At 44.3% G+C, this 22,475-nt stretch overlaps 1 protein-coding gene across 1 annotated transcript; it reads right to left on the bottom strand.

Annotated features, from left to right (window-relative positions):
- Nucleotides 1-17,089: 17,089 nt before the first annotated feature.
- On the bottom strand, nt 17,090-19,905 carry LOC131463802 (uncharacterized). Its single transcript, XM_058635843.1, has 2 exons — nt 19,263-19,905; nt 17,090-19,176 (listed from the first exon to the last, which is right to left on the bottom strand). The coding sequence occupies exons 1-2, from the start codon at nt 19,903-19,905 to the stop codon at nt 17,090-17,092; spliced, it is 2,730 nt and encodes a 909-aa protein (XP_058491826.1).
- Between the last annotated feature and the right edge of the window lie 2,570 nt (nt 19,906-22,475).

Below are 22,475 nucleotides of genomic sequence, written 5' to 3'. Positions count from 1 at the left end.
ATACTGCATGACAAAATATCCACAACGCTTTTGTGTCCACAACACTTTTTTTGTCAATTTCTGTCATGACGGAGTATAAATCAAGCTTTGCTGTGGACGCTCTCCATTTTTTTGCCAACACCTGAGGAACAGAGGTGAGATCTCCCTCCATTAAAAACCAGGCTGTCCGAGCCTGTCACCTGCTACAACCCTGCATTTCTCAGCCATGCGTGAGGCAATGAGGGACACAGTTGGTTGAGGGTGATGCAGAGGTGGTGAAGCAGTCAGGCACAACAGGATTTTTCTGCAACCTTCTCTCAACCTATGCTTTCATCCCCATCCCGTGTATACCTCCCACCAACCCTCTTCTTGTTCTTATATACCACACAGTTTGCTTTGATCCTTCCAGGTCAGGACACCCAAGTCCATCCAGCAAGAGAAAAACCAGCTACTTTACTTTAATGGTCCAGTCATAGTGAGATAGAGATGAAGAAGCATTCTCTCTCCTCTCTATTCTTCCATGAGCTCCAGGTTTTGAAGTGATTCGATTCCAGTGTGAATTGATTTACAACTGAAGCCAGGGCTCCATTACTGAAGCCTGTATAGTAGACTCTGCAAACCCACTCTCATCTCGACTTCCTCCTCTTTCTGTTTCTTTCCCTTTCCTAACAACAAACTGATGCTTTATGGGTAATGTTCAGAGGAGACAGAGGGAGCAAGGTGTGGAGCCTGCCCTTGAGAATCAAACAGCATCTTAACCCTAACACAAATTGATTCCTTGACCTGTCATCACGCACAGCTTGAACCTAGATTTATGTCATTCATAGGCAGGAAATTGTGGGAGAACACGCCTGTCTCCTCTGAGAAAAAGAATCTGGTGTGATGCCTCTTCTCCCAGACCGCATCGTTTAGATAGATTGTTTTTCTTGATTTATTGCTGATAGATAGGCCCCAAACAGTGCAGGAATCAGACTTCATTCCTCACTCACACAGCCCTCTGCCACCTCTAATCCAGCATCAGGGCTACTACCGTCATTCCCCAGTAGACCTTGAAGACATGATTTCCCTGCCACATCAATAAGTAAGGCTTTATTCAGCAGCACGGTGGTTCATGCTGACTCGCTGTCTGCCCAAACTATGAATTTTATTAGTTGGGGTGAAGTACACTGAGACAAGAAAATGAATTCCGCCATGTGGACAAAGAGCAAGAGGGCTGTGCAAAAATGACAAAAGTCTAACAGCACATGTGACATGGTACACACATTTTTGTTGCATCTCCAGCAAAAACGTGTCACTTACTGTATGTGATGCTTGGGGTGGAGGGATTATTGTGATTGCTCAGCCATCTTGCTCACAGATACTAAGTAACAACAGGTGTTTTACGCCAAGGTCTGCCGGCTTTCATGATTTTCTTTTTCTGAAATTCCAAGAGGTCAATGTCATAGCAGGCTTTCCTGTGCTACAGAAGGAAAGTCCAACTGAAGGCTGAGGGCACTATACTAGGGTCTGTAATCCACCAAAGAAATTCTTCGTCGACTGAATCCCTGAAACTTCGACAATATACTATGTCAACTGGTGATATCAGCACAAGAACTGTTGAATATTTCGATTATTTGGCTCCGTGCATGTCCTCGCACAGAGCGAGACTGAACATAGGAGCTCAACTTTGCAGCTGAGCCACAAATAGACTGGGGGATGCTGCCGTTGTTGCGGACGGGTGCGCCTGCGGTTACAAAACGAATCAACGATTATTAGACTAAAACATTGAAATATGCCAATTCTGATATGTTCATATACTCAAAACGGACAGAGCAACCTGACGCAGACAAGTTAGCTTAGCGTTTTTTATATGACATGCCATGTTTGTAGTCAAACTGTGATACGCGTACTGTTGCAAGCAAACTTTGCATTCAACTTTTTTCCCGCCATCTGTTTTTGTAAAATGCTGCCACACTCCCTATGTCTTTGACTTGGATGTTAGAGGAGGACTGACGGTAGCCTAAAATGAAAAGCTCAAAATTCTATAAAACCACCGGACGTTGAAGAACGTGGACATTCTTTAATCTAATCTACACTGTTACCTGTGAAACAGGGGTGCTCTGACAACACCCCCCTTAGCACTTGGTACTTTCCACCTAATTAAAAAAATCGACCAATCAGAATTTTGGTCGAGCGAGAAAGAATCGACCAATAAATTGGCGAGTCGACTAGGAGTTTACAGCCTTACACTATACACAACTCTACCATAACAACATGGAGTTATTGTATAGAGTAGTATAGACTTAATTGTTTAAAAAATCTCATCATTAGATTATGGAATGGCAAATTATACTGACAGTGCAGTGTCTTCACAAATAAGTAATTATGCAACTGCCAAAAATAACTCTAGTGCAACTCCTGCTTTACCATCTAATCAGTTGCAGAGCTGATTCTGTGTGGACTGAATGACCTGGTTGGTGCTTGTTTGATTATGTCAACAGAGCTGACAGGACAGTGCTGATCATCCTGCTAAATTAAACAATGTTGGACTGAAAAGACTTTAAAAAAGGCTTTAGACAACTTTTTTGCTTCTGATTGAGTTTATGAAAAGGGTTGAAATGCAAGTGTGCTGTATGTTTTCATTTTTGAAACGGGTACAATAATGAAAGGCTGGAAGATTAAATGTCAAATATGAGAAATGAAAAATATTTATTCTAAGTAATATTTCTCCCGATTTTAGAGTTTTGTTTACAAGACAATTTAGACACAATCTCGACAACTACATATGCCACAGCAGCACCGACAAAATGTCTCATCTTCTGTGTGTTAAAGGATTAAAGGATGGAGCAAATGATCCGATCCAAGATGTCAATACACACGATAAAATAGAAGATTTTGCATGAGAAATGTACAAAGTGGCTATTCATAATACATGGTGACAGTGCGGGACTGGGGTCATGGTGTTTTTTAATAGCATACTTAATCACTATTTCACTTGGCTGAGCAAACTACTCAGTAAAAGTGAGCACTCTATTACATGTGCCTTTACCACCTCAAGCAAAACATTTTTGGGGTGAACCCAATGATAGTCCAGTAAATTAAATTATTATGTTTTTTTGTGGATATGATTTGTAAAGCTATTGTCTGAAAGCCAGGAGAAGTCATCCACAGCAGGCGATGCTTTGACATAATGCCCTTTCATCAAAGCTATACTTCCAAAACACAGAAAGTCAGGGAATTTTGGCGGCACATTTTTTGGACATGATCAGGTCACAGGTGCACACAGGTAGGCAGGTCGGTTAATGACTGAAAGGTACTTATGAAAGGTACTTATACTTATACCATATGAAATTAAATAATTAAATAATTTCATATGGTCCGCAATGAAGTGATTGGTCTGGGTTATTATACTTCTGACGAAATATAACTTTACATGCATAAAAATAAAGCAGACTTTGCAAATATAGGTCCAGTCCCACACTAGACTGACTCCACTGCAAACAGAAGCCGATGGTGGTGGCACTATAGCAACTAAAAAAAAGCAACTCAAAAATTTGAAATTCATGAGGCTATAGCTTTACAATTTGCAGCCAATGTAGGCCCAAGTATGAAGAGGTGTCTGTACACATCACTGTGGTACAACATGTTAAGTACAAACTTGTTACAGGGCATCTTCAGAGTGCCAGACTCAAACCAAACAATTTTTACTCCAAAATGTGTCCTCACAGTCTACAGACATGAACAGTGCGCACACACTCACATATATGATTTATTGCTAATGAGGCAAAATGATTTTATGTCTGTCAAATTCTGTGATCTTCTGCATACTGAATGGAATGATATGACTGAAAATCAGCTTTATGCAATAGCAATTTTCCCATGATTCATATCTTACAAATGAACGTGTATGTAATGATCGTCAAATATTTCAATAAACCTGGCATAATAGCTCTTTTTCACCGCAGTCATTTTTGACAGGAACTCGAAGGACAAACACAATGACACTGATTAGAGTTCCACTCCAGTTTTCACAGAGCCAGAATCCTGCTAATTGTCCTCGTGAGTGGAGGTCACACTAAATACTTGACACTTCACCCAGCAGAAGCTAATTATCCAGAAAAATATCAGATTATATTACTGGAAACCTATTTCCTGAATGTTCTGCTTGTACTCTACATTAAGAAATAACGATTTATATTAAATTTCAACCACTAGCCTTCCTCTACTCAGTGTCACAACTAACCAATTTAGCAATTAGCAAACAATTAGCGAACATTTAGCATGTAGCATGTAGCAGGTGCTTACCTTGTGAGGTGACGTGACGTGGTTAAACCACAACTTGCTGAGGTTGAATGTGGTCCAGAAGCAGCCACAGCAGGACAGAAAACCTGCTTCTGTCAATACACGGAGTTTCGGGAGCAGAGAAGAGCAACAGCGGACAACTGTCAATACTTCCTTCACCTTGTTGAGACGACATGGATCACGTGTTGGTCGCTTTTCTTCCCTTCACTGAAGGTAAGGTAATGTTGGATATTAGCTGAAGCAGTGTGTTTCACCTAAAAGGAGGTCAAACGTTCAAATAAATGACATGTAAAAGTGTGTGCAGTCCATAATTATGTCTCTAGCTTACATATTCATGTATTGCTAATGACTAAAGTTAAGTTGCCATAATTATTATCGTTTTACCGTCCAATGCCGCAATTATGGCTCAAACACTGCACACAGAAAGCTCTTTACGATGCATTTTACTCAGCTCAGCTGTGTCCAAGGGCATGCACAGACATTTCAGGGGGCAGGGGCTCCAGTGGAAAAAGGGGACCCATGTATAATTATATATTTAAAATAATGATACAGTTGCATATTTTGGACTATCTTGTTTAATAGGCTTTCTTGTCAAGTTTCTCCTAAATAACTGTATTAAAAAAAATACCAAAAGCCATTTTTGGCCATTATTAAACACTTGATGCTATGAGCCACATAAAAAAGAAAAGGAAATTAGCTTAAGAAATGATTTGTGTGCTTTTATCTGTCTATCTGTGTCTCTTTAAGCCTCAAAATGTCCGTCTGGACCTTTACGCTTATTGTAGCCTAACCATAAAAACGCCAGAAAATGTCCTGTGAGTTAAGTGCTTTTGCCCGTTTTTCCAGAATAACTTTCAATATCTGGCAGTCATTTACAATGTACTGCCATGTTAAAATAGTGTTTTAATAATTTAAAATAAAGAAAAACTAAAATTAAAAAAAAAGTGGTAGTAGAAGTTGTACATGAACACCAGATGTTAGATGTTAAATTTGAACAGTATAACACATGTTTAAAATAACATTTGTTTGAGTTTTTGTCTGCCAAAAAATGGAATTTCCAACTCTTTCCTCTCTGGTGACAAAGATGCTGATTTGCCAGCTTCCTGCAACAGCGCGAGTGAAATTACCGTAATAACCACATGTTGGCTTTGACGTGCAACTTCTCAGCTGTCACAAACCGTTGCGTAATTACAGTAACGCAAAGTACACTTGCGTTACTGTTAAAGTGCAAAGTGAAATTTGTGATTTTTATAGACTTCACCTGCAACCAGGACACTACAGTGCCAGCTGCACTGTGACTGGAAAACTGTAATAATTTTCTATTGAAGAAGACCTAAAAATGTTTACTGGTGTTATGAATAAATTAAGAGGTATGCTCGTCATTTCCCATACAAACTGAGTTCTTTTTGCAAACAGCGCAGTCTCCCCCAGTGGGACTAGGTCCATTTTTATATTTTTTCTATGTGATTTGTACACATCCATGCCGTGTCAGCCAACATCCATCCTGCTCCCCATACATGCACAGTGCTGTACAGGCACATCCATTGCTGCATTAATACTGGTACACACAGCTGTGTCACATCAAAACCCAAACAATCACTTTTCAAGTTGGGATCTTTAAATACCATTCGTGCCGTGACATTTTTTTTTTTTCTTTTTTTGCAGTTTGCAGAGAAGCAGCTAAAACGGGGAGGAAGCAGGAGTTACTGCACCTGAAAATGTCAACTTCACTTTCCTTTTCGTTTGCAAAGCGGGGGCCCACAGTCCAAACACCCTGTCTCACACTGCCAGGTGAGCGTGAAGGGCCCATTGCGTTTGTCACAGCTGTCTACACATGTTGCATGTGTTGTCTTTCATTTGGAGGTCCCAGCATCAGGTCTGTGTGTGTGTGTGTACGTGTGCACATACACAACCAGGTCTATGGGAGTGTGATCTGTGCCTGTACATATAGTATTGATTTTCTGTGCGTGTGTTTTCACATGCACAGACATGTTTTCCCTGAAGCAGGCACCTGTCACTCCCAGCTGCTGTCTGAGAGAATTATGTCCGGCTCTCAGACTCCCTCTGTCTCTCTGACATGGCAGCCTGTGAGATGAAAATTCACACCCCACCTCACGCTCACATCGAGCTGCTGATAGTATTCCCAGGCCACTGAGGCACCCAGAGGAAAATGTGTGAATTATGTATCATTTTCCATGATGACAATTTCAAAATGAAATGAAAAGAAGAAGAGGAATAAAAAAAAACAGCTCTGCATGGGTTTGAAAAATAGCTAAGCACCAAAAAGTGCTCATTGGTATTCAGATTTTATTAAAAAAAAAAAAAAAAAATTGTAGATTCTGATCTATTACTTTAATTCAAAGAGACTAAATGTTGCATTTTCCCCAGAACAATATTTAGAGAAAATGCAGCACCATGTGTCATATGATACAAGGTAAGATCTGGCAGTTACTGAAAAACATTAGTTTTGCTTGTCAGTATTTGTCCTGCTTTTTGTTAATGTAATGATAATGACGGAGCACGATGAATGAATGTTCAACTCTACATATTGCGTTTATCCACTCGTGTTTGGTGGTTCAGCCTGCACGGCAGAACTACAAGGCTCTGTTTAAGATTCAAAACTTGGGCCTTAAATAATTAAAAATGACTACTGTCTATGCAGCCATCCTCACAGTTTTCACATCTTGAATTCTTTCACATTCACAGTCTTGAACACACTGAATTGTGCACCTCCATTAATAATATGCCCACAGAGGCCACGGGGAATAAATAATATCTATTTTTCATGTCACACATGTAATGGATTCCATAAACCAGGATGATGTGTTTTCCCCCCCAAAAGAAAAAGCTAGAAAATTATGCTCTGGGTTCCATATAGATTAGATGTGCTCGGATTCTCCCATTTCATCAATTTCCTTACCCCAGTGATTGATAGTGTCTTAGCATGTTGTTGTATTTTACTTGAATGACTGGAACACATTGCAAAAGGAATGAGAGAGAGTGATAAGAGAGCTGCACCTGCAGCTGTGTGTGAGTGGCATGTGAGAGCTGTTTAGTAGTCATGAGCAGGAGGACAAAATTGAGTGACAGCACAACTAAAGGCTCTTTTTTCCCCCCTCTCTTGCAGGATATTAATTTATTAGCCTTTATGGGCACTCTCAATGCACTTAAAGCTAACCCATAACTCAGTGGTGGCAATGGGGTTTTGAATGGCACTTTCCTGATACCATTACTTGCCCAAAAGCACGGAGAGATCTCCAGAATGCCGTGGAGGCGGTCGATGAAAAAGTCTTGAAACCTGTCAGTTTGTTGGACCACACTTTTGCTTCTCTATCTTCAGAGAGCAGCTGTGGCTTTATACGGTAACTCGAAGCCAGTTGTATGAGAAAATATAAAACTAGTCAAGGCGTGATTGGCAGGGTACATTGCACCTTTGTAAAGTTTAAAAGAACTGCAACTTGCTGCACTTCCTTTTTACTGGACATTTAGGATCAATCATCACCCATTAACTTAATATTGAAAAATAGCTCCACAGCACTTAGTGACTTCCATGAGACTCCGATGAAGCCTTATCTCTCTCACACACACACACACACAGCAGTGCAGTTTTAAGGGAGGAATTTCCACAAGGTGGAACTGGAGAGATGGCCGGCGGTTCTTATTCGGTCTTGTTACTACCGTTTATGTCTATTGGCACCCCGATTCCCAACCCTAAAGAGCAGGGACTGTAGGTTTGGAAGGAAAATGAAAGTGTGCCCACTGTTTAAACTAAATACTACATACAGTGTACTGTACTTTTTACTGTTGGTTGGCCCACTGTAACAGCATAATGTATCCTGGCCAGATGAGCAGTGTTCACATCAAGCAAACATTTAATGACATGGCAGCAACTCATTCCATTAAGGCATGTATAGACACAGTGGAGAAGAGCTGCTGGAGTTTAAACCAAGCATAAGAATGGGGACGAAAAAGCGATTTTAAGTGACTTTGAATGCCCCAGATGGGCCGGTCTGAGTGTTCCAGAAACTGCTGATCTGCTATTTTTAAACACATCATCTCTAAAGGTTACTGTAAATGGTCCAAAAAAAAAGGGGGAAAATATCCAGTGAGCAGCATTTCTCTGGGCAAAAATACCTTGTCGATGCCAGAGGTCAGAGGGAACGGCCAGACCTGTCCAAAATGATGGAATCTTACAACAGTAACTCAAATAATGAGGTATGCTGTAGAGCTTCTTTGAAGCACATGTCGGACTTTGCAGCAGATGGGCTACAGTCTGTGCCTCTGCCACTTTGTGTCCTAGTATAGAGGGAGGGGAGGTCGAGTAAGAAGAGAGAGACCAGGAGCAGATATATTACAGTCAGGACAATTCTAATACTGCTTCCAATAATAATAATAATAGCCTCGCAACTGGATCTGGATCCTGCAGCCCAGGGGTCACCTGCACGATAATGAGAGGGAGAGAGAGTGAAAGTTTAAGTTTAGGTTAAGAATTCATAAAAGGATTTCAAAACATGACTTCAAATGGTGATATCGACCAGAGATTGGCTGAGCTTATGTAATATAAACAATGCTGTCCCTCCCTGCGATGCTCTCCTGTGGTCAAAGCTCGGTTTGTCATCAATAAACATGTCCGGGTATTTGTATCTGTCAAACCACTCCATTGCCTGGCCCCTCGACAGCATTGGCATCTGAAATCGATCAACATGTCCTGATGCTAAGCCGCAAAAATGAATTCTCGCGCCACTGGACCAAGTCCTGCAGCGAGTCCGTGGCCGCCCGTCATCCCGTGGGAGTGTATTTGCGGGGGAATATAGATTGTTTGCTGTCCATCATCCGCAGAGATGTGGTGCAGGAATACAAAGCTAAATTCAATTTATTTGATTTCTCAGGTTCATATACTGCCCATACAGTGTGTGTGCATCAAAATCACATTTGTAGAATGTGCAAGTTAGACCAATCTCACACAGCGTGTGTGTGTGTGTGTGTTTTCAATTTCTTAAAGAAATGTATGAGGGCCATTTTTTTAGGTGTTTTATCCTAAATTATTATTAGTTAGCAGTTGTTCAAGCATAATTTGTTATATATAAACATGCATATTAGTGTTTTCATGTTATAATTACTTTTGTGCACAGAGCTGGATGAAAGTGCATGAAGTAGAAGGACATACTCTGGGTTGTGGATGAGGCATATGTGGCGTCCAACACTAAATCCATCTTTTAGATTCATTCAGCATTCAGCATTCAGCTCATACCCAGCTTGAATATGTCCACTTTAAAAAATCCTCTCCACTTTTACTTTTTTGATAAATCACTTCCAGAAATCTTTTGTGAAGTTCAAGAATCACGTCCTGCTGAATTTTGAGGAATTGCACGCTGAACTATTTCTTGGCTGCAGTCTTATTAAGAAGTCTGCCAACATATTGGAGAAATTGAACTGTGCTCATTAGTAACATTTTTGATGTATTACTTTAAGTAGAGGAGGAATAGTTCTTCCCCTCTAGCCTCAGTATTTTATTGAGCCAAGCTAATCACCTGCTTACTTTGTATCTTTATATTTAGTGCACTGACATCTAGACTTATTCACCCTGTGGTCAAAGCACATTTTCTCATCTAAAAAACAAAAAACAAATGTGAAAGTCGAGTATTGAGGTCAACAAATATCTATGAATTTATCACTGCAGCATCACCTTAGTTTCACCCTCTGTAACAAACTCTATGAGTCAAAGCCGACTTCAGTTGCTGCCAGCTGTGAACTGCCTATGATAGAAAGCCATGCTAAGTTGAATAAATGATGGTGCTCTTCCTTTTGTAGCGGGAGTGGAACACACTGCACTGCAGCTCCAGCCCCGGAGTCTCTTGGTGAAGGTAAAACTCTAATATTTCTCTCTCTGTGAGGACTTGTCCTGACACACCTTTTGTCAAGGCGTTTTTTTCAAACGACATCCACAAGTGTGGTAGTGTTTTTAAGCCTGAGGTGACAGCGTGAGGGGCTCATGTGTGTTGTAAAACATCGCTCTGCAATCAATACTGCCAGTTTCCATGGTTATAATTTCCTCTGGATTGTTGCTGATGGTCCTGGTAACCCCTACCTCCTGGTGTGCTGAGTGGACACCTGCTATCCACCGCTGAATCTGCACTCTGGAGTTGAAAGTCTTTATCCCTGCCTTCCCCTCTAATATTTAGAAGCTCAGAGCTATTAGTTTACGACCCCTCATCCGGCTAAACCCATAAAACAAACCAATCAAAAACCCAGCACAAAACTGAGGCTTAGAGAAATCCATAGACTTTCGAGGGCTATTGATCTTGCCCTCCAGAGCCGAGGCCTTTCTATAGCTCAGAGACTTTACAAGAGAGATTGAGACACATCTACGCTTTGTAAAGTGACATTGATTAGAATAGGACTGCTTACCTTTTTAAGAGATACAAAAAACTACCTGGTGATTATTAGCCCACAAAGGGGTTATGCAGTTTCTGTGTGACCCTCTTAAACTATACTATAAACTAAAACTATAAAGACCAACAGGCTGCTGATGTATAAGTCATTTAACCCGACCATGCTGGCTGAAATATGGACAGCCCATACACACTGGACGTGCTCTGCATTGCAAATGCAGGGTTTTGTTGTTGTTCACGGGGCCTCAGTGGTGAATGCCCATTTGCATGATATTAATATGTGACTGGGAGGGGGACGAAAATGGCTGAGCACTCAAGTTAAACTCATTAGCAAGCCCAGCAGGGGCATTTGTTCCACAGCTATCAGGGAATGTGAGGTTGCTTTTCATTATGCATTCTCCCCCTTATGCTTCCACTTTCTGTTTGGTTAGATAAAGAGCATTTAACTACCGGAGATGGATGGAGAGAAAGAAGTGACACCGCCTTCAAGCGACTTGCTTTGAGAGTTTGGCTTGTTTGTTTGTCAGAAGTAGAGAAATTGATTCAGAGCTGTAAGCCGCTGATATTTGGGGAAGTTCTTTGAACACAACTGTATGTTGCAGTTGTGTTTTTTATATATATATAATAATATATATGTATATATATATATATATATATATATATATATATATATATATATATGAAAGTGGTCACTTTTGTTATGAAATCATGTCCCAAGCACAAGCTCTGTAATTGCTCAGTTATACTGAGATCTGAGAGATTTTGGAATCCAAGAATTGATTCATGTTGCTTTCTATCTGCCTTTAACCGCATGTGCTTTTCTGTTAACTGTACTGTAACTTATTGGAATGGTTGTAGCTATTTACCATATTTGAAGTGATGTATATACAGTAACATTTGCTGCTGCTTATAATAAAGATGCATAGATTATACGGAGACCTGAGCTGCCTCTCTGCTTTGCTCTGAGCACTGCGGTACTGTGCTCATATCAAAGTGCAAATGGATTTTTGGTTTGAGTTTGACAAATGTCTTGGCTGGCAGCGCCCACGTGTTCGTGCCACATGCAGGACAATGTCACTGTGAGGAAAGGGAACGTGACAGGCAGAGACAACCACCTCTTTGCAGACTGTGAGACTCTGGGGATCGATCAAGGGCAACACTGTCTTTATTTGGTTTTGGCGGCACTCTTCCCCAGAAATCAATATTTATCTGTTTATGATGCTATGAAAAGAGCATTTCAGCTTAGTGGTTCCTGTGGTCAAGGATGCAGTTCATCCTTTCAAAGACTTATATTCACTAATACAAATCAAATTACACTTGCGCCGCCTCCTGAATGTTCAGTTGCTATGTTGTACATTGTGTATTAATAGGAGGTTTAATGCAGAATGCCTCTACAAATTGAATCCTCCAGTATTCAGTAGTTCCCTAAGAGGACATTTTGATGAGTCACAGTAGGAGAAGCACACGTATAAATGATTACATTCATTGGTGGGAAAGGAGCCTTTGTTACTGTTATCAGGAACAACCTGAAACAACAGCTTCTGTGACGTCATGGGACTTTGCCATGGCGTGTGAACTTGTGTTTGGTTCCCGTGTGTGTTTACGGACGCATTTCAAACCAGGCTTAACCCATGGGACACACTGGATGTGGAAGTGTGCTGCAAATGGCTGTGAAGTGCACTCAAAACTGTCTTAAAATTGCTCTAACAATATGAATCTGATGAAATGATCAAATGCATCCTAAAATCGATTTCATGTTCCGTTATTCCATTTTATTTTACAACTCTACACAAGGTGGTAGAAAAGAGAAGTGCAGGAGAGGAGCTGTATTAGTCTGCATGGAACATTTCCCCATCTGGCACAGGGAGGCAGCACTTTGAGAGTATCTCAGGGGGGTTGGCCCAGTCACTTAATTCCCTGATTGCAGTGAATACACAGCAATCAGGGAATTGGCTCATTCATGGGCTCATAGGTAGCAGCTTTGCTGTGTGCAGAAACATAGAGCACTTCTGGTGTCATTAAGAAAATTCACTGTATATAAAACTGTATTGCTTAACTGTCGGTGATATTTAGGGCCTTGAGCACGAATGTGCCAGATTCAACGGCTCCAGACAGAAAGTGCGAGGAACCTATTGTTATCCTTCAGAGTATTATTATATCCGTGGCTTTCTGGTCATTTTTGAAAACTCTTGAAATTTGGCACAGAGGTCAGGTCGGCGAAAAATGCGATTGTGGCATAGGGCACGAACCCGTTCGTAGCCCCATGGCTCTATAGCGCCCCCAGACGTCGGGTCATGGTCAGACAAAAGTGGTCAGATTGGGATGAAATTTGGTGAGTGTGTCGGGTTTACTCCAAAGTTTCCTGAGGAATTTTTGGGAAATGTTTGATGCGGGAGAAAATGGCAGGAATTGCGTTAAATGCTACATTTTTGAATTTTTCTATCATGTCTAAATCGCACAAAGTTGTTCCAATTTCAACCAAACTTGGTACACTCGTTGCTCTCATGATTCCAAACACTTTTCCAATGTACTTCCTTTAACTCTGCACACCCAGAAGTCAGCCATTTTGGAAAAACAAAATTGAACAAACTCCAACCACGTTTGAGCTGGCCTCGTCAATCTCTACAAATTTGACGTTAAAATGGCAGGAAAACTACTTTAAAATTCCACTTTTGAAAGCTTTAACGTAAACAGAACTACCTAAAAAATGTTCACAGTCATCGGATATGACCAGCTGTGTGGCCCTATCATGACTGTGTGCATTCCTAGTTGTTATTATTTTCTAATAACAACGTGCGAGACATCATATGACCTGAGAAATGCAAAGAACATGGCTGTTGAGCTGATAGAGTTAATCAGCGTCGCATAAACAAATCTAAAAATGGATTGGATCTTTGTTTGTTCTTAAGTGTTTCCTACTACATGTAGTATAAAAATCACAGGTGTGAATCCTCATCAGCTTCTTCAGTTTCAGAGCGCATGTTAGTTAATGGTCACACTATTCTCACATGCATTAGCTGAGCAGAGGAATTGTTAATTCCCTGCTTAAAATGACAACATCGCTGCCGTGCAAAGGGCCCACTTCACTTACCTTGTGCATCTATGAGATGCTCCCTTAATGCCCCAGAGTGGACTCTTCCAGAAAGCACTAGGCAGCTAATATCTATCTAAAGTGGCTTGGCGATGCCATGGAAACCAGAGAGACTGAGGAACCAAATGTCAGCTCTGTGTTGCCCGGTTAGCTGCCTCTGCGACGCAGAAATGTGTAGCAAGCAGAAAAGATGGATGGATGGATGGATCTTTTAGGGTTAAAGGACAATGTCCGATTATATTAACATACTAAAGAGCACGTAAAATAGCTCTAGCTAATTTGATTGCAGCTTTTCTATGTGACTTGGGATTGACTTCTGTGATTTTGTTGTGATTTATTCCTTTAATATTGCCAATGATTTCCTGAAAGGTCAAATTCCATAACCTGCTTGTGTTATTTACTCCGTATAGTCACTCAATCAAGAGTGACCGCAGCAGAGGCGACACACCAGGTTCCATGATAACATTACGTTAATCTGCTTAAAAGAGACTGCGGTGAAATTAAGGTTGTCGGCAATAAAAAGGGGCCCGATGGGTGAAATTCGATTGAATGAGATGAGTTGTGACAGTTGATACGGGGGGGGGCTGTTGTGCTGATGAAATGGATTTATAGTGACGGCTGAAGATAATGAGCTTTGCTCAATCAGCTTGAGAGGGCACCCAACTGCTGTTTCAGTTGCTACCTTGGTGGTGTTCAGACAGACAGATGGAGAGACAGGGTGCTGTTGTCCAGCTGTGGTCTGCACAGTGACCTGCCGCAGTCACAGCGAGTCATAGTGGCTTCTCCTCGGGAGGCACAGCACACGTTTCTGTTCACACTTTGTCCTGGGGGCTTTTAGTAGATCCGTGATGTCACTGGTCTGTGTTTTGTCTTTTAAGCTGTAGCATTAGTGCATTCATTTTAAATATAAACACATTATAGTGTCTTTTATGCTCTCATAGTGTAGCCTCCATTCACCAAAGAGCAGACGGACACACTTACCATGACTAACATTTTAAAAACTACAAATAAAAACTTCAACCAAAGCTGAAAGAGGTTTAATACAGACAGAATTTTATTGAGAAGGCAGAAACAACCCAATATGCGTCATTGAGTCATCATGAACAACTCTATAAGCCTGAAAGAAATTGAAATAATTCAGTTGTTCTTTCACTTGTCACATTAGCTATTTTCTCACTTTTTGTAATGAAAGGATCAGAGGATCAGTATCGATTTAACAAAAGAAAAGTCAAGACAGCGGCAGCACATAATAAGAGATGAAAGAGCTCTCAGCAACACAATCTTCCCCAGCTGGATTATTTATACACTCACCTCAAAAGTAGTTAGGAATTGCGAGTCAAAAACTCTGTTCCTCAGTTCAGATTTAACAATTTAATATCAATTCACATCATTATTTGCCAAAATGCCATCCAACGTGAGTCTTTCTTACGTCATTAAAAGGAATTAGATATAAAATAATTGTAATAATTGCGTTATGTTTTTGGATTTCTTTTCCCCCCCCAGGCTTAGAATAATGAAACTTTGGTCTCTCCTTGAGTGCAGTTCAATCTCTGGTCACATCTGTGGTTGTTATTTTCACGAAAGGCATGTTGTCCTTAACTCCTTCTGTCATTGTGTTGCAACATTTATGGTGGGAGAGTGATGCAGAGCAACAGAATCTGAAATATACAATATAGTAGTAACACTGTGTGTTCTGATTTTTTAACATTTAGCCCTCCGTAAAGGCTTGACAGGAAGCACACAAATGCTATAACTCAGGTTTGTCCTTTGTCTTCTTTTTGTTTTATCAAAAGGCCACAGAAAACCTGAAACAATTAAACCAAACAGTACAAAAAAGACAAAAGTCACATATAATAACATCAATGAAACTGTAACTTTTAAATAGCTACTTTCATTTTCCCAATAAACAAACATTGATTCTTTTAAATATATGCAATCAAAATGTCCTTTTTTTATAAATGAAAGTAATGTTGAATTACATAAAACACAGCAGTGTGAATGATGATTGTTGAATGATTAAATACTACTCTCTAGGCTAAAATTAATAGCTGAGAATGCTAACAGAGTTAGCCCAGCGCTAGCCAAGAATGCTAACAGAAACTTGCGGAAAATGCTAACGGGAGCTAGCCAAGCACTAATCGCGAACTCTAAGTAACACACTTATGACTGCCTTACTAAAAACCCTTGAATAAATAATTCAGAACAGAAGGTTGGGTACCTTGCTCAGGGGTACCCCAGCCCTTTTTGGCCAGGTGGGGATTTGAACCGGCGCCCTTCCGGTTAGAAGTCAAGTTCCCTTTCCCCTTGGCCACGGGCTGCCCACATATAATTCAGACCCACAAATAATAATAATAATGAAATATTTTAAATAACAAAGGAAGAAGCCCAAAGAAATGTGCTTTTGCAGTCTTTAAAAGTCGTTGGTTCAGCACTCGTCAGCTCACTGCTGCTGCTTCTTCCTCTAATTTTGCATCACAGTTGTGCTTCAGGGTAATTTGTTTTAGTTCTGCACCCACCACTATTTTTGGCCCAAGTGTGCACCCACAGTTTGCAGTGCTAAACGTGTTCATGGAAAAACATACATTTTAAACATGAGGATTTAATTTTTTCACGTTCCATAAATAAAAAAAAAAAATGCTAATTTATTATGACTACAGAAGGAACTGTTCAATCGTGGCCCCCTGGCAATTTATGTCAGAATATCCTGTTTGAATATAGTGAAATTAACACCAGTGCTGTTAAGTAAAATAAAATAAAGTCAGCAGTGCAGTATGTGGGTTCGCGGGATTAGCAGCAAATACAATGCCCATCAAAATGTTCCTGCACTGCAGGATTCTGACAGTTTCCTCATAGAGAAGACAGCACAGAGCAGCTCTGACACAAAAGCTCCTCCAAAGAAGAGACAGATGTCCTTGTGTGGGAGGTGCAGCATCCCTGCAAGTACAGCGTACCGAAGGGTTACTCAACGTAACCCCGGTTCTTTGATAACAGAGTGAGGTGTTTCACTATGGGATATCGCCTTGGCATGACCAACCAGGGAAGCTCCAATGGCACCACGTCTGTCAGTGACAGACAGGTCGAGCTGTGCTAGGGCACCGCCCCCTTCATACTATCACAGCCGACCCGCCCCTCAAAATCATTCAAGACCGGTTTCTTTCCGTGCCTCATGCAAGAAGGGGCGTGTGGTGAAACACCTCACTCTGTTATCAAAGAACCGGGGTTACGTTGAGTAACCCTTCGTTCTTTTTCTAACTTCGTTCGGTGTTTCACTATGGGAGATATAGACCACTCCCGGATTGCATATGACTCCCGAAGCCTAACTACCACAAAAGGTTGAGTGACAACATCACTCCAACCCCGGAGCACCGGCACCGAGCACCACCTGGGCCAAAGAAGGACCAGAGACATCTAGCCTGTAAAACTTGACAAAGGTGTGAGGCGTAGCCCAGCTTGCCGCAGCACAAATATCCTGAACAGACACCCCTCTAAACAGAGCCCAGGAAGCAGCTATACTCCTGGTGGAATGAGCACGCAAACCCTGGGGCGGCAGCAAACCTTTGCAACTGTACGCCACAGAAATGGCCTCCACAATCCAGTGAGACAGCCTCTGGCGGGACAATGGCTTGCCCTTATGGGTAGTGGACCAGGAAACAAACAGCTGGTCAGTACGCCTGAAATCTGCCGTCCTACTCACGTAGGACTGCAGAGCCCTCACCGGACACAAAGTGTTAAGCCTCTGCTCCTCCGTCGAGGAGAATGGAGGCGGGTGAAAAGCCAGCAACTCTACTGTGGGACACCTGTAAGCCGACTCCACCACCTTAGGCACAAACGCCGGATTGGGCCGCAAGCAAACCTTGGAGAGTCCCGGACCGAACTGTAGACAGGAAGGGCGGATAGACAACGCCTGAAGGTCGCTCACGCGCTTCGCCGTAGACAAAGCCAAAAGCAGCACCGTTTTCAGAGACACAAACTTCATCCCCACAGCCTCCAAAGGCTCAAAGGGATGCCGAGAAAGGGCATCCAGCACCACCAGAAGGTCCCACAGTGGAACCAGGTGCCTAGAAACTGGGAGCTTTCGACGTGCACCTTTCATAAAGCGACAAACCAGGGGGTGCTGTCCCACCGGTTTATCACCAAAACCCACGTGACATGCTGAGATGGCAGCGAGGTACACTTTAACTGTGGAAAAAGCTCTTCCTTTATCCACCAGCTCCTGTAGAAAACACAACAGGTCCACAACTGAACACTGAAAAGGGACCGCGAGTCTAGACTCACACCATTCCTCGAAAACCCGCCATTTACAGCCGTACAAAGCACGGGTGGAGGAAGCCCTTGCACTCTGAATGGTGTCTATAACCTGCGGAGGCAGTCCTGCTGCGTCCAAATTAAACCTCTCACGGGCCAGGCCCAGAGCGCCACGCGGTCTGGGTGGGGGTGGTAAATCTCCCCGTGTGCCTGGGACAGGAGGTCTCTGCGTATGGGCAGAGGCCAGGGGTCGCCCGCCAACATCTGAACTATTTCCGCCACCCAGTGTTTGGACGGCCATCTTGGCGCCACCAGTATGAGAGACAGATTCTGCTCCCTCACCCTGGCCAGGGTGGGGGAAATCAGACTGAGGGGAGGGAATGCGTAGAGCAGCACGTTTGGCCACGGGTGAGCCAGAGCATCCACACCGAGAGGTGCAGTGATGTCCGACAGGGAGAAAAACAGCGGACAGCGGGCGTTTTCCTGCGAGGCGAAGAGATCTACGGCGGCTCGGCCGTATCTCTTCCAAATCTGGTCCACAACCTGCGGGTGCAGAGACCATTCTCCGTACAGAGGATTCCCACGAGACATCAAGTCCGCCCCTCTGTTCAGAACTCCCGGCACATGTGTTGCCCTGAGTGATAGGAGCCTGGTGCTGCTCCACAGTATCATCTCCCGAGCCAACTTGTGTAACCGTAGTGAGCGAGTGCCTCCCTGACGGTTGACATAGGCTACCACAGTGGAGTTGTCTGTTTTCACCAGAACATGACGGCCTCGGAGAAATTGCAGGAAATGTTTCAGCGCTAGAAACACTGCCCAGAGCTCCAAAACATTTATGTGAATCTGGGCCATTTCTGGACCCCAGGAGCCATTCACTGCTCTGCCTGACATCGTTGCTCCCCACCCTGACAGGGAAGCGTCCGTCGTCATGGTAACCCTGGACGTCACCGTCCCCAGCGGGACCCCCGTGGTGAACGCCCCTGCGTTCCTCCACTGACGGAGAGACTTTACACAGGTCTGAGTCACTTTCACTCTGCGGTTGAGGTGACGGCGCGGGCACAGGCGCAAAGCTGCAACCCACCGCTGAAAATCTCTCATCATCAACAGACCTAAATGCACCACAGCTATCACTGATGCCATCAGGCCGAGCAGACGTAGGCATAGTCGAAACGACACGACTCTCCCCATCTGAAAGAGGGAGAGACACTGTGTGAGAGATTTTATTCTCCCGTCTGATAGCGTGACGCGATATGACAGGGAGTTTATTTTCAGACCCAGATACTCCGCACACTGTACGGGCTCTATCTGACTTTTCGTCCAGTTTATACTGAACCCAAGATCCCTGAGATGATTTATCACCACAGCAGAATCCATGACCGCCTGCTCGTGCGAGCCAGCGCATATCAGATAATCGTCTATGTACGAAAAAATTCTGATGCCTTTGCTCCGTAATGGAGACAGAGCCCCCTCCACGCACTTGCTGAATACCCTCGGAGCTAACGACAGCCCGAACGGGACAGTTTGATACTCGTAGGTTTTGCCTTGGAAAGCGAACCTGAGATATTTTCTGTGTGCAGGGTGAATGGCGATGTGAAAATACGCGTCCGAGAGATCGATCGTTACAAACCAATCTCTCTGACGGATAGAGCGACAGAGCACTTTGTGTGTCAACATCCTGAATGTGTATTTCCGTAGGTGTTTGTTTAGCACACGGAGATCTAGGATGGGGCGAAGGGCTGTGCTTGCCTTCTTGGGAATGAGGAAGTACCGGGAGTAGAAACCCTGTTGTGACTCCTCGGCCGTGACAGCTCTGATAGCTCGTTTGCTCAGTAAAGACGTTATTTCGTCTTCCAAAACCCGTGCAGCGTCCCCCTTGGCCACTGAAACTAACACACCGTTGAACCTGGGTGGTTTCATGGCAAATTGAAGTCTGTATCCGTGAGATACAGTGGATAGAACCCATGGGTGAACTGCGCATGCGCGCCACCTGTCCGCTCTGACAGAGAGAGGTCCTGTGTCGAGCTGTAGTGACGTCACCCCCACGACTCGGTGAGAATCGTATCTCGCCAGTGGAGCGTGAGCTCCCTCTGGTGGCGAGGGGGGTGCATGACATTGATTTATTTTTGTGTTTTTTATTTTGCATCTCGCCCTTGGCTTTGTGCCTGGCTGCGAAAATGCTGTTTTTATTTGCAACAGGTTTGGACAGGGTGGAAGTGTTTGGTGACACATTAACTTGGAGAACCCCTGTGTCTTCTCCCCGTGGGCCTGCCACATGGGAGACTGAACAAGGAGCCCTGGAGAACAAACAACAGCCAGGGTTCCTGAACCACACATGACGGGGTCCTGGTGGTCCCCCTCCATGACTCTTAACTTGACCGGAGGGGGAGATGGAGAAGCTGGGGTTGTTAGGACGCCCGCTTCTTCTTTCCGTCAGTGGGGTGAGACGGGCGGTTCTTTGCTGCGACCGCTGCAAAGGAGTGTTTGCCCCACGGTCTCTGGGCGTCAGACCTGGGCTGCTGGTTGCCCTGCTGACCAGTCTGCCTCTGAGGGCGGGCACTGCTCTGACGTCTCCTCACTGCAGCAGCTGAGGCTGCAAAGGTGGGCTTGGCGGCCTGAGGGGGGCGAGGGGCTTGTCTCCTGGGCAGACAGAGATCAAAAGCTTCTCCCTCCTGCTTTCTGAGGGTGCTGGTTTCCCTCATCCTCTCCAGAGCTGGGCCAAACAGACCTTTGGTGGGGTCGTACGCGGCATCCATCACATCCGACTTCTGTGCATCACTCAGGCTCGAGTGGTTCAGCCACAGGGCCCTCTCTCCTGAGACAGCGAGGCCCATAACTCGGCCACTGCCCTGCACTGCTCCCCGTGAGGAGCGCAGGATGAGGTCATTCACCACACAGATCTCGTCCCAAAGAGCTGGGTTTGGTGCTCCAGAGTCCAATTGGCGGCCCATCTCCTCCAAAATCTCAGCCAGGTACGCAGACAGCAGTGTAACTGCATTCAGAGAACAGACTGACTGAGCTGCATATTTATACATCCTCTGGAAGATGGAAGATGTGACGCGTTCCATCTTACTAGGCAGAGGGATGTTAGAGGAGGCCGAGACAGAGCGGCGATCAGGGTGAAGGTGATGAGCCACTGAAGACTCCACCACTGGGGGTTCGGACAGCCCCAGTTCCTTCATCCCATGGATCTCCAGTTTAGAACATCCTTTGGCGGGGAGCTTGTTCTTAAAGGGACAGGACCAAAAACGGCTCATTTCCCTCATGCACGCAGGCACGGCTGGAAGGAGCTGTTTGGCTGGTGGTTGAGCTGGTGGAAGTCTCTTACCATCATAAAGGTCCCTCTCAGTGCCACCTGCGTCCTGAACTGCAGGCCACTGTATGCCCAGCTTAGAAGCAGCTCGTTTACAGACCTCGTAAAGGCCGCTGTCAGCTGGAGGAGCGACATCAGATGCACTGGAGGGGCGAGAAGGCACTGGAAAAGTGGCATCGTCCTCGTCCTCCTCCATATCATCCAAGTTGAGAATGTCTGAGTTGGCATAGCCCTCAGCATCCTCCTCTGGCTCTACGCCAGGGAGCTCCTCAAAGAGTGGCGGCATGTCTGTATATTCCTCCTCCATCATATCCGCCCAGCTCTTGGTAGCTCGCGGTACATGGGGAGTTTTAGCCACAGCGGTTTCTCCTGACAGACATGGGTCCTGAGGATTAGCGACCGCCACTCTCAGTCTCCTCTCCAAAATTTTCTCTGGCATATCCGCGCAGTGTGGACATGACTGCGGGTCAGCCAGAGACGCCTGTGCGTGTTTAGCACCCATGCACGTAATACACATGGGATGAGGGTCCCTGCCTGAGATGGATGAGCCGCATGACGCGGGACACAGGCGGGATGCAGCCTCTTTGACCTTCGGAACCGGCCCTTTGGCGGGGGTTGCGGTCGAGGACATGGCAGCGGGCGAAGAGAGAGACATTTCGTCGCGCACGGAGATCGCTCACCAAGCACCGTAAAGTCAGCTCGCCGTAATGCGTTAGCTTTACTCTCGGTGACTGAAGTAGCTTGTCGGCTAAGACACCGTGCACCCGGCAGATTAGCTGTGATGCTAAGCCCTGCTCGGTAATTAGCGTTAGCACCCGGAGTTTAAGGTCCTAGCTAACGAAACACCGAAGAGTTAGCTCGCCGCGACACGTTAGCTCCGCTCCCGGTAAACACACAGTTAACAAACAAATGTCAACCGTATCCACGCTGACTCGCCGCAACGCGTTAGTCTGTGGGTAACTGATCTACAGTTAGCCGACCCCCGGTAGATAATACAGGGTGGCCGGTGGAGCAGCTCGCCTTGACGCGGACACTACACCAAGATCAAGTGGAAAACTTCTTGCGAAGAACTTACTCAGCAAATCCAGACGTAAGCCAGGGACTGCGTTCGGCGACGAGGACCTTAACGGCGCGTCTGCGAACAGTTTAGCAAAACCAAGCTAGCCCGAATAGCTGA

This window comes from Solea solea, chromosome 8 (genome assembly GCF_958295425.1).
Source record: "Solea solea chromosome 8, fSolSol10.1, whole genome shotgun sequence".
Classification (NCBI taxonomy): domain Eukaryota; kingdom Metazoa; phylum Chordata; class Actinopteri; order Pleuronectiformes; family Soleidae; genus Solea; species Solea solea.
This window is presented reverse-complemented; position numbering and strand designations above follow the sequence as displayed.

Coding starts and splice junctions, on each gene's coding strand:
- LOC131463802 (XM_058635843.1), bottom strand. CDS start 19,905: ATGAAACCACCCAGGTTCAACGGTGTGTTAGTTTCAGTGGCCAAGGGG. Junction 19,177..19,262: donor ACAGTGTGCGGAGTATCTGG/GTCTGAAAATAA, acceptor TCCCTCTTTCAG/ATGGGGAGAGTCGTGTCGTT.